Source organism: Aythya ferina (assembly GCF_964211825.1).
Source record: "Aythya ferina genome assembly, chromosome: 6".
Classification (NCBI taxonomy): Eukaryota; Metazoa; Chordata; class Aves; order Anseriformes; family Anatidae; genus Aythya; species Aythya ferina.
The window spans coordinates 33494264-33508068 of record NC_140303.1 but is presented as its reverse complement, the minus strand read 5'-3'; the positions used below and the strand labels follow the sequence as shown (position 1 = coordinate 33508068).

At 35.8% G+C, this 13805-nt stretch overlaps 1 protein-coding gene across 2 annotated transcripts in view; it reads left to right on the top strand.

Moving 5' to 3' along the window:
• Positions 1-13805, top strand: part of CCDC93 (CCC complex scaffolding subunit CCDC93) — a 39211-nt gene that overhangs the window by 4659 nt on the left and 20747 nt on the right. For both annotated transcript variants that reach the window (XR_014694561.1, XM_084524538.1), the window contains exons 4-11: positions 800-911; positions 4585-4683; positions 5432-5488; positions 7808-7908; positions 8742-8781; positions 9973-10065; positions 10541-10591; positions 10863-10949. Coding sequence is in view for 1 of the 2 variants with exons in the window: in XM_084524538.1 (XP_084380664.1) it covers positions 800-911; positions 4585-4683; positions 5432-5488; positions 7808-7908; positions 8742-8781; positions 9973-10065; positions 10541-10591; positions 10863-10949 (640 nt within the window). In the remaining variant the exon portion in view is untranslated. The remainder of the gene's footprint in view (positions 1-799; positions 912-4584; positions 4684-5431; positions 5489-7807; positions 7909-8741; positions 8782-9972; positions 10066-10540; positions 10592-10862; positions 10950-13805) is intronic.

The following is a 13805-nucleotide window of genomic DNA, read 5'->3' as shown; positions in this document are numbered from 1 at the left end:
TCTGGTCTGTCTTATCCCTCTCACTCCTCATTTATTTTTTCAGAGTACCAGTTATTTCTTGGGGCAGCACATAATATCACTGAGGACCACTTAATTATTTTCCTTCTTGGAAAAATAATTCTAATTTTTGCAAGTACAGTGTTCATCTCCAGTGCTGATACCTGGTTTTAAAAGGTGCTTAACAGTAGACAGCAAAAAAACGCCTTGCCCTAAAATGAGGGATTCTGTAGAAGCAGAATGGCGTTCTTGTAGATGAAGGCCTTTTGTTAGGGTAACCCTTTCATTTTACCAGCTCTTACCTGAACTGTAGAATGGGATGGTTGCCGGCAAATTTGGTTTTATTCACTTCAAACCAGAACCATATGAAGTAGACCATGTGCTTAACTGTTAGATGCAACACACATTTATACTCATAAAATTTCAGTAGTGACATTGAGATATTTTGGCAGTTTTATTAAGCAGGCTTTTAAGTCCTTAAAAGTGCATATCTTAGTCTTTCTTAACGTATCTTAAAGCTAGTGTTTTCATCATGCATGCATATATTATATCTACAAACACCTTTTCATTTCATCTGAGATGATGAGGGTTTTAATTAGCTCTTTATGGACTAATAATAAATAGCACAATGTAAAAGCTATTCTGTAAATGCGTTTGATTGCTTTTCACAGCTGTGTACAATGTACAATGGAAGCCACTAGAGGGAACCTTGTAACTGCTAATTGTGTTTGCAAAAATTGTTTGAAATTTACAAAAGAAAAATGAAGCATAAATACATTTGTGGTTTTCTTTTTTGTAATAGTGCCTTAACGGAAAAAATTGTGTCAGTATTGCCAAAAATGAAGTGTCCTCATCGTTTGGAACCACATCAGATCCAGGGACTGGATTTCATTCACATATTTCCTGTTGTACAGGTAATAGTCAATATTTTTCTGAGAAAGGCCATAGCATTTGCATAAAGATATTAACAAAGATTTATGTTATTGTTTGGCTCTTTACTTAATTTTGGAATAAATAATGACAGAGTAGTTCAAATAAATGCTTTTGGAGAATTGAGCGGTGTAAAAGATGATCCATTTTTAAGAAAAACACAAACTAAATTTTTTGAAGTGGACTCATATTGTGCCTCTTGCAGAAGTTAAAGAAACTGAAATTTAAGCTTGTTTCAGAACCTGGTAATCTATTTTGTGAAACTGGGAAATAGAACAAGTATCTTACAGCCTATCTTTAAGCTTACAGAGTAAGGTATGCAGGTAGTGGCACAAACAGCAGGATGTCAATAAAATGAAAGCCAGCTGGGGTTGTTTCTTTAAACATAATTAAGCATTTCTTTTCTTCCCCTGTTGGTATCAGTTGAAGACTGGGTAGAAAAATAAATTCCTCTGACATGTGATCCCGTTACTGCGTATTTGTTGAGCAATACTGACTGCATGCATGCTCACAGTTCTTCAGTTTATTAAGGTTGAAGCTAACATGTGATATGTTGCGCTTGTGTGGTATCTAAAGAATCCTTGGTATGCTGTTACCGTTCTTCAGATTTTACTTTCATCTGCACACAAGAATGTAGCCCTGATAAATAGGGAAAGTGAAGACAGGTCAGCAAGCTTTCTCATTAAGTATCTCTTTTCCTCTTTCCTGTGGAAGAGTGTAGCAAGGAAGAATTTAATCAAATTCTACTTTGTAAGAAGTGGGGAAAACTTCCTGTTGTCTTTTTCTTGTTATCTTGTAGTGGGAGGCTCTGGAGGAAAACCACACTTAGCTGTCTTTCCCACAAAAAAAAAAAAAATGTGGTGTATGATACTGTAATAAAGCTTTCAAGCTGTGCTCATGCTGCCTAAAGTGGGAAGTTTGTGTATTGTCAATGTGAGTTTTTGCTTCTAAACTTGTAACTTTCTACCAAAAGAATCCTACCCTAGATTAATTGCTCTGGTCAATTTAAAATGATAATATACAGCTACATTTATAACATGTAAGACTTATCTCATAGGAAAAATAATTCCTGTCCTAAAGTAAAGACGTAAACTATTTCTCCTGTTGTAAAAATGTAGCATCAGGAATTCTTTTCTCTGACCTGACTTGTCAAAAATTCTGGTTAGAGATACTACCTTTAAAAGGAAAAATACATGTTTTTGATTCTCAGTCTTCATAGCTGGCCAATAAGCAGTATATCTAATCCATTCTTGGTGAAGAAGAGTTTCTTAATGGCTTTTTTTTTTTTTTTATGTGTAGATCTTTTTCAGGGAATGTGGCTTTCCCTGTATTCTAGAAGACCATATAAGATGTATGATAGGCCTGCTATGCCATGGTGTGTAGGAATTCTGTATTTGGTAATGGCACTTGACTTGATGCCATGTTAAATTCAAGATTCTGCTTACTGTCTAAATTGCAAGTCAGTCCCCAGATGATACAGAAGCTTTTTCCTTAGCTCAGCTCTGTGTCCCAAAAGCTCTTCCACTGCGCAAGTTAGTCCAGTGAACTTGATGGCAGGAATTTAGCTGAATCCTCCTCTACAAGAGGAATTGAGATTGAGCTGGCTCACTGCCACAGACTGTAGCTAAATGAACAAAAAATAGACTTTAAAAATGGGAACCCAGTGAGCAGATCCATTTCTGTTCTTCCTAGTAACTTTTCTCTGCAGACATAAGCAAAGTTATGTACAAAATCTTGTGTTGGAATGTGTGCTGTAATTAATAGCTTCTGTTTTCAGCTCCCTCGTTGTCATTGTAGTCCCATGGCTTTCCAGGGATTCACAGTTGTAGTACAGAAAACTGTTGCTGGCTCAAACTTGGATCCCAAGTATGATCCGATCTCTGATATGACCTGCTGCACAGGCTGTCAACAGCCCCCAAGATTTATCTTCTCCAACATTATTTAAAGTGTACTTGAGTCTCCTGTGGCTTTTTGTGTGGTCTTATAAATGTCTGAAGAAATGTATTTTTTTTCTTACACAGGCATGTGGTTCTTCTTAAATGCTTCATAGTCTTAAAGATGCATCTTTTCATGGTGTTGCTGTAGTTTGTGGAAAAATATTAATATCTATAACAGGGAAATTTGATAGAAATAAGCATATCCTAGCTTTAATGGATTCCACCTGGGGTACAACCAATATTACTGGGATGAGGTCATGTCCTAAATGGTGTCCTGTGCCATGGACTGATGATACAAGACAGGTTCTGTATTGGTTTCCGGCACAGGGAGCTGATAACACTTTCTGTTCAGCTTGCAATTGTGTCAAAATCCAGCCCATCTGCCACCATTTAGACTGTTAAAGATGGGTGCTGTGAACAGTCGAAGCTTGCTTTGTAGAAGGATGCCCAAGAACTGTAAAAATACCATGTGGACTATTTAGTTGTTTGTTTGAAATTATGTACCCAAGGATGGCATCTTTGGAGTAAAGAGGGGTTTTCCTGCTTGCGTGCAGAGTTTAATCATGCTTGTTTACATGCTGCAAATCTAATACTTCCTGGAATTGAGGGATATATTACATTCTCAGTATGGCCTGTGCAGGAGAAAGACAGCATAGATGGCTTGTGTAGCACAGCAGGGTTTAGAGTTTTTGAAGTATAGAATTCTGAGCAGCAAAACTTAGAGACTATAGCTGAGCTCTTGGTCTGGTGAGTTTTGAGGTGTGCTGGCTTTTCTGTGGTGTACATAAAAGTGAAAAGCCAGAAAATTAAAGTTTTAACATTTAAAGATGCAAGCTAAAAGAACAATTTTTAAAGTGGTCCACATCCATTTGTATTTCACAGTTGCTCATTGCTTTATTTTTTTTTATAATAAATCTAGTTGAACTACAAATATTTGGATTACAGAAATCCAAATAGGCAAAATTCTAATGATCTTTGCTTGTAGTTGTAAAGATTTCATATGTTTTGTTTATGAATTGAGTGCTATGAATTCCTACTAGCTGAGGTTTGCAATATTTTTTTCCATACTTACAAAAAAAAAAATATATATATATATATATATATATATATATATATATATATATATATATATATACTGAATTGCTTTTATATACTAATATATGGGAAGTTGTAGTGCAAGCTAAATATAGAGGAAATCATGCAAGAGCATAACTAATTCTGTAAAATACTACTTCTGAATAACTATTCAGAAAAGTTGCTTTTGGAGTGCCAAGCCCTGTTCCAAGAAGTGTTTAAGGAAAGGTAGTTCTGTTCTTTAGACTGATGAATCCCACGGTAGTATGAACTCTGTTGATATTTGAGGTTTGCGTAGTTCAATATATTTCAGCAGGATGAAGAATGTTTATTTTATGTATAAAATTCTGAATATAAGGATAGCCTTGTGAATTCTTAAAATTTCTTACTAAGTATGTGATTTCTTCTTTTGTTATCTTTTTAGCCCATAGAAGAATAGCAAGCATGAAGCTTATATAAAAGCTAGTTCTGGATCATTTTGTTAGGAGTAGGTCCCTCAGTTATGTGCTTAAACATAAATGTTTGTTTGTGTGCTTAAAATGTGCTTTTAGCTTTTATCATGTATTAAAAGCAATTATGAAACAATTTGCTGTTCGCTGCTGTTATTATTCTTCCTCTTTCCACTGACTAAAAACTTCTTTTTCAGTGGCTGGTGAAACGTGCAATAGAAACAAGGGAGGAAATGGGAGACTATATCCGGTCTTACTCTATATCACAGTTTCAAAAAACACACAGACTTCCAGAGGTAAGATCAAAGCCAGTTCTTTTTTCTATTACAGTGTGTCAAATGCATAGGTACAGTGTTAGCTTCACAGCTCTGAAAGCCAGCATGGATGCACAAGAGTTGTTTAGACTATGTTGATATCCATCAGGCTATGGGGTTTTGCCTTCACTATCCCTTTGTTAATAGGGCCTAGAGGAATCCATGTACAGATTCAGCTGGGGTTAAAATAAATAAATAAATAAATAAACTAAAACTTCATTGTGACAGAAATTTATAGATGTTAGTTAACTTCTTGCTTGGTATTTGCCCTAGTTTTTCAGCAATATTTGTTAATTCTCTGTTGATGTTGCTTGCCAGGTAGCTTGTTCCTGGAGTGCATGTAGAGCTATGCAGTGTATCCTAATATGATAGGGGAAACTTCTCTTTCACACTAAGCTTGTCCCAGCTTTTTTTTTTTTTTTTTTTTTTTCTGTAGTGTAGTAATGGTTGGAGATTCCACTAGTGGGCTGGGATGGCATTTTTGTCAGGTACTATACAAACAAAGAACAGAAAGACTGCTGATCTGGATATGGTTTTAAAGACCTACCTACCTATCTGATGAGAGAAGCAAGTACTTCTCTGTTGCTGGAAATCACTAGCATTTCACCAAACAGTCAGCTCAGTTAGAAAGCATGGGCAAAAAGCATTTGAAAAATTTGCTAAACTCATTAAAAAAGTTGAGAATTAGTCTCCATTCTTTGTGTTTTTGATCACTTCTTATATTTTGCAGGATGATGAATTTATGCAAAGAAAAGAGAAGGCCGTCAAAACAGTTACTGATATCTTTGTAAGTACATTGGTTTTTTTATGATCGAGAAGCAAGCAATTTTTGTAATGAAGTCACTTTGCTGAAGAACGGAAGTAGTTTTAGGACATAAGAACTGAGTCCTAATAGGTTGTTTTTTAAAGTGTACTCTATTCTATTAATGTCTTTATTCAGGTGAACCCTTCTGAAAAGAAGGAATGCAATCTGCTAGCAGCACGCATTTACCTAGTAAATAGTAGCTCTATTTGGTTGTCTTGTCTGAAGTCCCATGGTTCTTGGTAGGGTTTTCCTTACATGTCTATCAGCATGTTTTGTAAAATTGCTTTTCAGAGCTCAGAGAATTACACAGAAAAGGTGAAATAGGTACAGGTATGCCAAATTGGGTGTTTATTTGTTAATTGAAGAGAGTGAGTTCCTTTATCTGGTATGCTGGGGCTGTTACGTTGACATTCATAGTTTGTGGCCCTGGAATCAGCTGTGCATGTCACCACTTCTGCAGCCTGGGGAATAATTCCATATTCAGGGTCCAAGAAAGGAACAGATAACGGAAGTCAAGGAAGACAAGGTATAGTCTGGTTTGATACTGTTTTATACTGCTCAGCTGGCTTGTGTGAATATCTCTGAATAGCTCTCCTGGCTTTGAGCATGCTGGCTGCTCTCCCCAGTTTGTATCTATCTGCAGAGTTGATTTGCTTTTGATGTGCTTTTCCTCTGGATTACAGATCTCTAGTATTTAGGTACATCTTCACGGTAGAAAAAGTTTTGATGTTTGTTCATCATTGCTCAAGGTATCAGACAAGCACCTTTTCACTATATATATGAGCTCTGTCAGGATTATAGCCTCTCCTGCTGGCACCTGATCTTCTTATCAGAAGATTAATTCATGAGATCTTTTAAGGTGTCAGCACGTGAGTGCAGTCTATAGGAAAATGCACAGGGAATTTTAAAGGGAGAAAGCACACAAGCTTTTCTGTCTGTCCATAGGAACTGGAAGAAAGGGCATAAGCTCAAGACTCTTCTGCAGGTCACCTTTAAATCACTGTGCATTGGAATTGGAAGAAAAATCAACTTTCCTAAAGGAGAGAACCATCAAGAATGAAAAATTAGTCTGTTGTATGAATTCATTATTAGACCTGGGGTCTAAGGACCTACCTCTTCTCAAGGGGACAATACAATGAGATTTATGGTCATAACCAGGTCTAAAGGTTAGAAAAGGGAATATTAAATATCAGTAATGCTTACTGGGATAAGAATACTGCTACTGAATTGTGAATATCTAGTAAACAGATTCTGTTGCAGTGGTTTTTTTCAAGTACTCGATTATCTCATACCAAGACTAAGGTTTATGGTATGATGTCTATTCTTTCTATAGAAGGTATAGCACACAATATCACCATAAAAGCTGTAATTATTTTTATGATTTCTATTACTTTTCTGTGAATGTTGAAGTACATGTTATGAGAGATTTTTGATCATAAAAAGCATATTCACTGTGATGGGCAAAAATGTAACAAGATTTAATAATTAGAAACAAAGATAATAGAAATTCAGATTGGAAATGACGTAAAAGTTGCAGAGCATAACTGGCAAATTCCAGAGAAACTTGCCAAGAAATACTATTTTCACTTGTTCAGAATCTCTACCTTGGGATTACATGTCTTGCTCAAACAGCTTTCAATCTTTTTTAAAGTTTATGGTTCAAGAATTGCTTGTTGAAAATCATAGTTCATGTTGTGTAAGAAATCATATCAAGCAAAAAATGATCTTTCATTTTCCTTTACAGTCTTTGCAACTTCTTGCCTTTATTGTTTTGTCATGTGTGAATATAGTTAATAGCTTGAAGTTAAGCATATGTAGGAAAAGCACAAGCTTTTCATTGATTTCAGCATTTGTTTTAGTAATGTATTTTTTTTAACCATTTTAAGCCTGACCATCAGAGGATTTTAAGTTATTTGAATGTAAAACAAACCAAAAGGGTGCGGACCGTTCCTTTTTACTGTTGGCTCTGTGATGATGACTTTCTTTGCTGTGATGAGGGCTGTAATTTCCTCTCAGGAAAAAAGGATGAGATAATGTCAATGTAATTGATTTGGTTATAGTTGAACTGGTTATAGTTGTTTTTTAAACATGGAAAGACGGATCCTGTAACAAAATATGTAGAAATAATTTTAGTAAGATTTTATTGTGTATTTCCAAAAAAGATGAAGTCAAAGATGTTTATTTAGTAAATACATCGAGTTGGAAAGCAACCAGTGGTATAGATCACTCTAGATAGCAATGCTATGCTTATTTAAAAATAAATTATTTCTTCAAGCTCTGAATTCATTTACTGTCTTGCAGGAGGTTTACAAACCCCAGAGAAAGTATAAGCGTCAGAAGGGAGCTGAAGAACTGCTAGATGAAGAATCTAAGGTTCATGCTACGCTTTTGGAATATGGCAGGTGAAAGATTTCATTTGATTGACTGTTTTATATTATGTCTACTTAGAAGTATTCCATATAAAAATTGGTGTGGTGGTTTCTTTAATACTACTTGAGAATCATACTGTTTCATGTTTACTCGAGTTTGGTTTCAGACTTTGTTTACTCATCCTGTAAATTCCCTGGGAACTGGAGAGTCATATGTGTAAAATGCCTGATACAGTGGGAACCCACTTTCTGACTTTGTCCCTTTTAGCAGGTTAGGTTTATTGAACGTACTTGTTCTTTGCTCCATAAAAGTAGTTTATGCAATGATGGCGATATTACTGTTTTTGCAACACAAAACAATACAACTCGCGTCAAAATTTTAACCTCCAAAAAAAAGAAGATAGAAAAGTTTGAGTATATCTTTTAAGATCTGAATACTGTGCTTCAGAAAGAAGTTGCAGATTCATTTTTTTAAAAAAAGAGTGGTTTTCTGGGCCAGAGATTGCACTAAGGATATCATAAGACCTTTCCTGAGTTCAGGAGCTAACAGCTCAGGATTAATTTCCAAATGGAAAGAGAGCATCACTTCTTCCTTCCAGTAACTTTACATGACAGTATTTTAGGCACAGTCTAAATTTGCAGATCATAATGGAAGAGTAGATTGATTTTGAAATTATTCTGTAAATATGCTGCACTACCTGATTATTTAGTGTATTTGAAACATTCCAAAACTAACCTGAACCTGACTTCATATATATATTTTTTAAATAATCCAGTTTTTAGTGCATTTTTATGTTTAAAACTGATGGAATTTTAATTTATTTGTGGAAGCTGGAAACAGTAATTCTTTCCTGTTGTTGTTTTAGGAGATACGGACTTAGCAGGCAAGCAGGAAAAACAGAACAGGTAAAAAAAAAAAAAAAAAAAGTCCACCTACCCACCCACTCACTCCCAACTGGATGTCTGTGTTAATGACATATCCTGCCTGCTACATGAGTAATGAGTATCTTTTAGCTAAGTGTTCCATGATGTGGTCATTGAAGGAGGGGAATGGTGGTGTTGTGTTGTACTTTTGTTTTGAAAGAATTGCACTTCTCAGTAAGAAATTTTGCAGCCATTTATTGCATAACAGGTCGTTTAATGTAAAAGAGAAACATGATACCATGCCATGAATAAGTCACGGTGCCTTTTGAAAAGCAGGATTCTTTCCTATGCTTTTGATGACAATGGAATCATAAGCTATCTTAGAATATTTGCAGTGTTACTATTTCAGTGCAGATACTACTTTGGGTACAAATTTTATTATAGACAGAGATGATGAAGAAATACATCAATTATGTCATGGACTCAGCAGTAAATTGAGTATGTTAAGGTTGCCCTTTACTCATTATCTCAATATTCCACATACAAATTTAGCATTTACAATTTATACATGGAGATGTCTCCAAATCTCAGCATACCTCTTTTTCCCTCAAGGTAACTGCCAGGCTGCAGTAATGTTTTATCGAGTTCATGTTGCTTGTTCATCAGCTTGACTGTCTTTGAAATATATATTGCAGCCATCATGTTTGTTGTGTGAATTGAGTCACCAGTAAGGCAGAACTAGAATGTGAATTAGATTAGTGATGCAATGGAAAGACCTAGAAATTGAGTTTGTCTGTCCCCAGTTCTTGTTACTTTAGTGGTATAAATTCCTGTGATTAAACTAGGCAATGCTACGCTTTTTTAATGTTGTGTTTTTATCATGCCAATGCTGTTATTAAAAAAGAAAAAACTTTGGTCAAAAATTACAACTTTCCCGTCTATAGCAGACATTTTGTTTAGACAACTGCATTGTGTAATTGGTAGTTTCCAGAAGAGTATGGAGTAAGGGATCTTAGCCCCAGATGTGTCTGTAGCAAGCCAGAGATGCTGAATCAAAGACCTTCTGAATGCATTTGAAATCAGTGAGGGATGGCATGAAATAGAGTGTGGGGATGTCCTGGTAGCTGAAATGTAATTATAAAAGCAGATCGTGTTCCATTTTATCCTTCCCGTCTGTATTAGTACTTTAGATTACATGAACTAGATATAATACTTTTAATTTCTCTTTAAAAGGCAGAAGATAAAAAAACTGTGCTACCTTCAGGGCTTGCAGCATCAGGAAAAGCTGAGCCTTGTGATGAAGATGACCTTCAAGCTGCTGAAGAGGTGTGTCAAGTACTGAAGTAGGCATGGATGTAACTAACTTGGATGGAGGGCAACAGTTACCTCTGCTGCTCCTTTCTCTGTTGGAAGGACAAATTAGGTGCTTAGCTGAAGGGAGAGTTGCTTTCCAGAAGAGTATGGAACTTGAGATCAATGTACAGGAGTTAAATGTTTATTGATATTCAATGCAAGAAAAAAATATTAACTTTGGTTTTGGAATTTAAACATTTTTAGGAGGTCAATTTTTGTCTTGATACTGGGATCTGAATACTCTGAGTTAGACTGTACTTCTATAAAGAATTTTCCTTTATTCGGTAACTCCATCCATCTCTGAATTAACTTTCATAGATTTACTGTCCCATTACATTCATTAAAATGCATGTTACACAATGTTAGTTGTATATGTATGCCACTGTCAGTAGGCAGAAGTAAGTTAAATAAGATAATCTTACGTGTAATACTTCATATTCTGTCCTAGCTTCGCATTAAAACTCTGATGACTGGAATGGCTGCAATGGCAACAGAAGAGGTAAGCAGCATCTAAAACTGATATAGCTTTGTTTAAATTGTTGTTAGTTACGTTTTAGTGATCGCTGTTCAAATTCATCATCACAGGTGTTTCCTACTTCATTGGGCTCTATAGCACATTAATATGTGGTTATAGGGGCGATTTTTGTCAAATGTAAAAGTTTTCTATGTTTCTGTTAACATTAGAGTTTGGGGAAATTGCCATATAAAAAAACACAGGCAGTTCAAAAACTCCAAATGTTTTTTTTTCTTTTACCTTGATACCCTTGCAGGGCAAATTGACAGCAAGCACGGTAGGACAGATAGTTGGACTCCAATCAGATGAGATCAAGCAAATAGTGTCAGAATACGCTGAAAAGGTAAGTGTTACCTGGTTGTGATTTACCAAATAATGTTTGATTACTAATTAATTTAAGCTTCTAAATTAATCGCTCTGATTCTCCTAAAACAACACTGTTCCCTATATTCTGTGCATGACAGCACAGTCAGGAATCTGGGAAGTGTTTTAATTAGATTTAAATATGTACAAGCTTTTGGCATGAGAGCACATATTCCTTTATTGCATATACGAATAGTTTGGCTGTTAAGCACCTGCTTAAACTTCCTCATGAATAAGGAAAGGCCTGAGCTGATACCTATTGAAACCAGAGGTCTGAATGCATTTTAAAATGTTAAATGTTAAGCGCAGGAATAGGATTTTGCAGGAACTGCTGAGGCAAAAACCTAGGCCTCCTCCACTTGGACTGTTAGACACTGTGATCTTACTTGCGCTGGGCACCATTTATCAGTCATGTGCTAGATCCCTCATTCTGAATCTGGTATTACCAAAAAACAAATCTTTGCTTTTTTAAGTCAAGGCAATTAGCTGTGTATATTTGCTCCATTCATTGTGTTCAGCAGTGATTATTTTCTTTACAGTAATGTGAGGAAGAAATCTGGCCCTTGGAGCAATTAATACATATAATACATCACTGCCAGTTATGAGTTATAGGTCGCTCTTATTTGTCCAATAGTCTTCTCATATTTCTTCCTTTTTGTTGACACTTATGAGGTATGGAGCTTTCCCATTTGGGAGATAAACCCTATAACTCAACAGAGTCTATAGCAAATTCTTGGCCTTTCTTTATTATAAAGGATTGGAAGAACAGAAGCCCAGGGGTCATATTTCAATGTTACATTTCTTCTGTTCTGAGAGAAGGCAGCAAGACCTTGACTATTACAGTAGAACAATGATTAATACTCTGGGAAGTAAGAACTGATTCAAGTCAAACCAAAAATATATCGCTTTTCAGATCTACTGGATATGATGGAAAAGAAATGCTCTGTGTGTGTGTGTGCGCGCGCGTACACCAGGAAAAGGGAATTAAAGATGTTATCAAACAGCTTAATAAAGCATCAACAATGTTTGGATATGGTTCTAATAGTTTTAACCCCTTCGACGTATTCCTACTCTGAAGAAAAAATCGGTTCTTACTTGTCAATCAAAATCTTAATAGGTTTCACAGGCCCATTTTCAGTGCAGAAAGCTGGCAAACAAAATTCTAGATCTGATTTTGCCATATGCCAGGACTGTGCTTACAAGATGGTGTTTTTGCTGGAGATCAGTGTGTAGTTTTCTGCGTTTCCCGTCCTTTCTGCTGCTATGTTAACTTGCTTGGTGAATTGGAAGGAAAGTTTCTAGTGTTGTTCCTCATTTCCTAAAAAAAGGTCTTGGCAGAAAAGCGTTAACATGGCTTTTATTTGCCTATCCATCGCCAGCTTTTTAAGGACAGTTATTCAAAGTAGTTTTTAGTGTGCTACTTGCAAATTCTCAGAGGAAGAATCCCCACACAACAGAAAGTTTTGCTAGGAGTAGAACTGGATGGAGAGCTAGCTTGTTCCTTGTTAAAATGAGATGGCTATAATTGGAGAAATGCAGCCTCAAAACTACACCTTTCAAAAATGCTTGAAGAAACATTTTCAGAAGTGTTAAATGGTGTTCGCAAGTTGTTTTCATATCATGAGGAGTTGACTTGGAATATTTTTGGACTTTAGATTTGTATATCAGACACTATTACCCACCCTACACATTGGATCAGAGTAGCATAAAATAAGCATCTCAACCATTTAGTGTGGTTAAAGTTCGTTGTTTAAGGAAGATACTAAATGTGTTATTTATTAATTTGTTGGCTTGCAGAAACCCTGAAAGGTAGGGTGAGATTTGGTTATTTTTAATGTGGGTTCCTGAGACTCAGGAAAGTGTCAGGGAAAAATGATGGCAAATTACATTGAAATGATTGCTAAGGATTTAAGTGGAACTTGACTGAAAATGGATTTGAACTGTTAAAGAGTTGGAGATTGCTTTTGTTTTCCCAATGGGCTTCAGATATTTTCAAATTGAGGCAACTGTGGTGGAGTTAAGTCACCTCTGAAGCATATTTAATGATAGGAGGTGGCTGAAAGCAAAGAGATAAAGTTTACTGCTACAACATTTGTATCTTCATGCAGAGACTCAATATTTCTTCCTTTAAGAAGCAGGCTGTTAAAGTCGTTATTACTAGTCATTTATTTTGGCTGGCAGTCTAAGAGCTGCAAATAGATTAGCAATACTGATGAATATGAAACGTCATTAATTTTGAGTTTTAACTTACAAAATTTTGTCTTGCAAAGTGAGGTTTCTGAATAATATTTAACTTGTTTATTTTAATTCACTAATTCTTTTGGGGGCAGTTGGAAGGAACATGGGAGGAGTACAGAAGTGAGCCTATACCTACCTGCCAATTAGTGGGGATATCACAAGTTGACTGAAAAATTGGAGGATGTATCTGTTCAGTCCTTTTTGTCAAATGTAATTGCAATTCTTCTGAGCAACAGCAGCAAATTGATAATCTTGAACAGGCAGAGACACTAATGCTTTCTAATGTCAGCTACTGGGACAGTCTAGTAAGAGACAAGGTAACAACAATGTCAAAAGCAAAGTAGTTTCTGTAATGTGTGCTTTCTTCCCTCTATGCTGAAAGTTTCATTTTCTCCACTAGTTGCAAATCAGTTCAGCAGCAACTGTAATGCTGTAGTGTTGCTGCAGAGCAAATTCTTTTTAATTTTCACACCAGAAAGATTTTTCTGCAGAAACCTCTGTATGTGATGGTTATTTCCCAGTTTCAAAATCAAGCTTTAGCAGCCCACTTCTTGAGGCATAGCCTTTTCTTAATAAATCATCAAGAATAGTAGTGTGG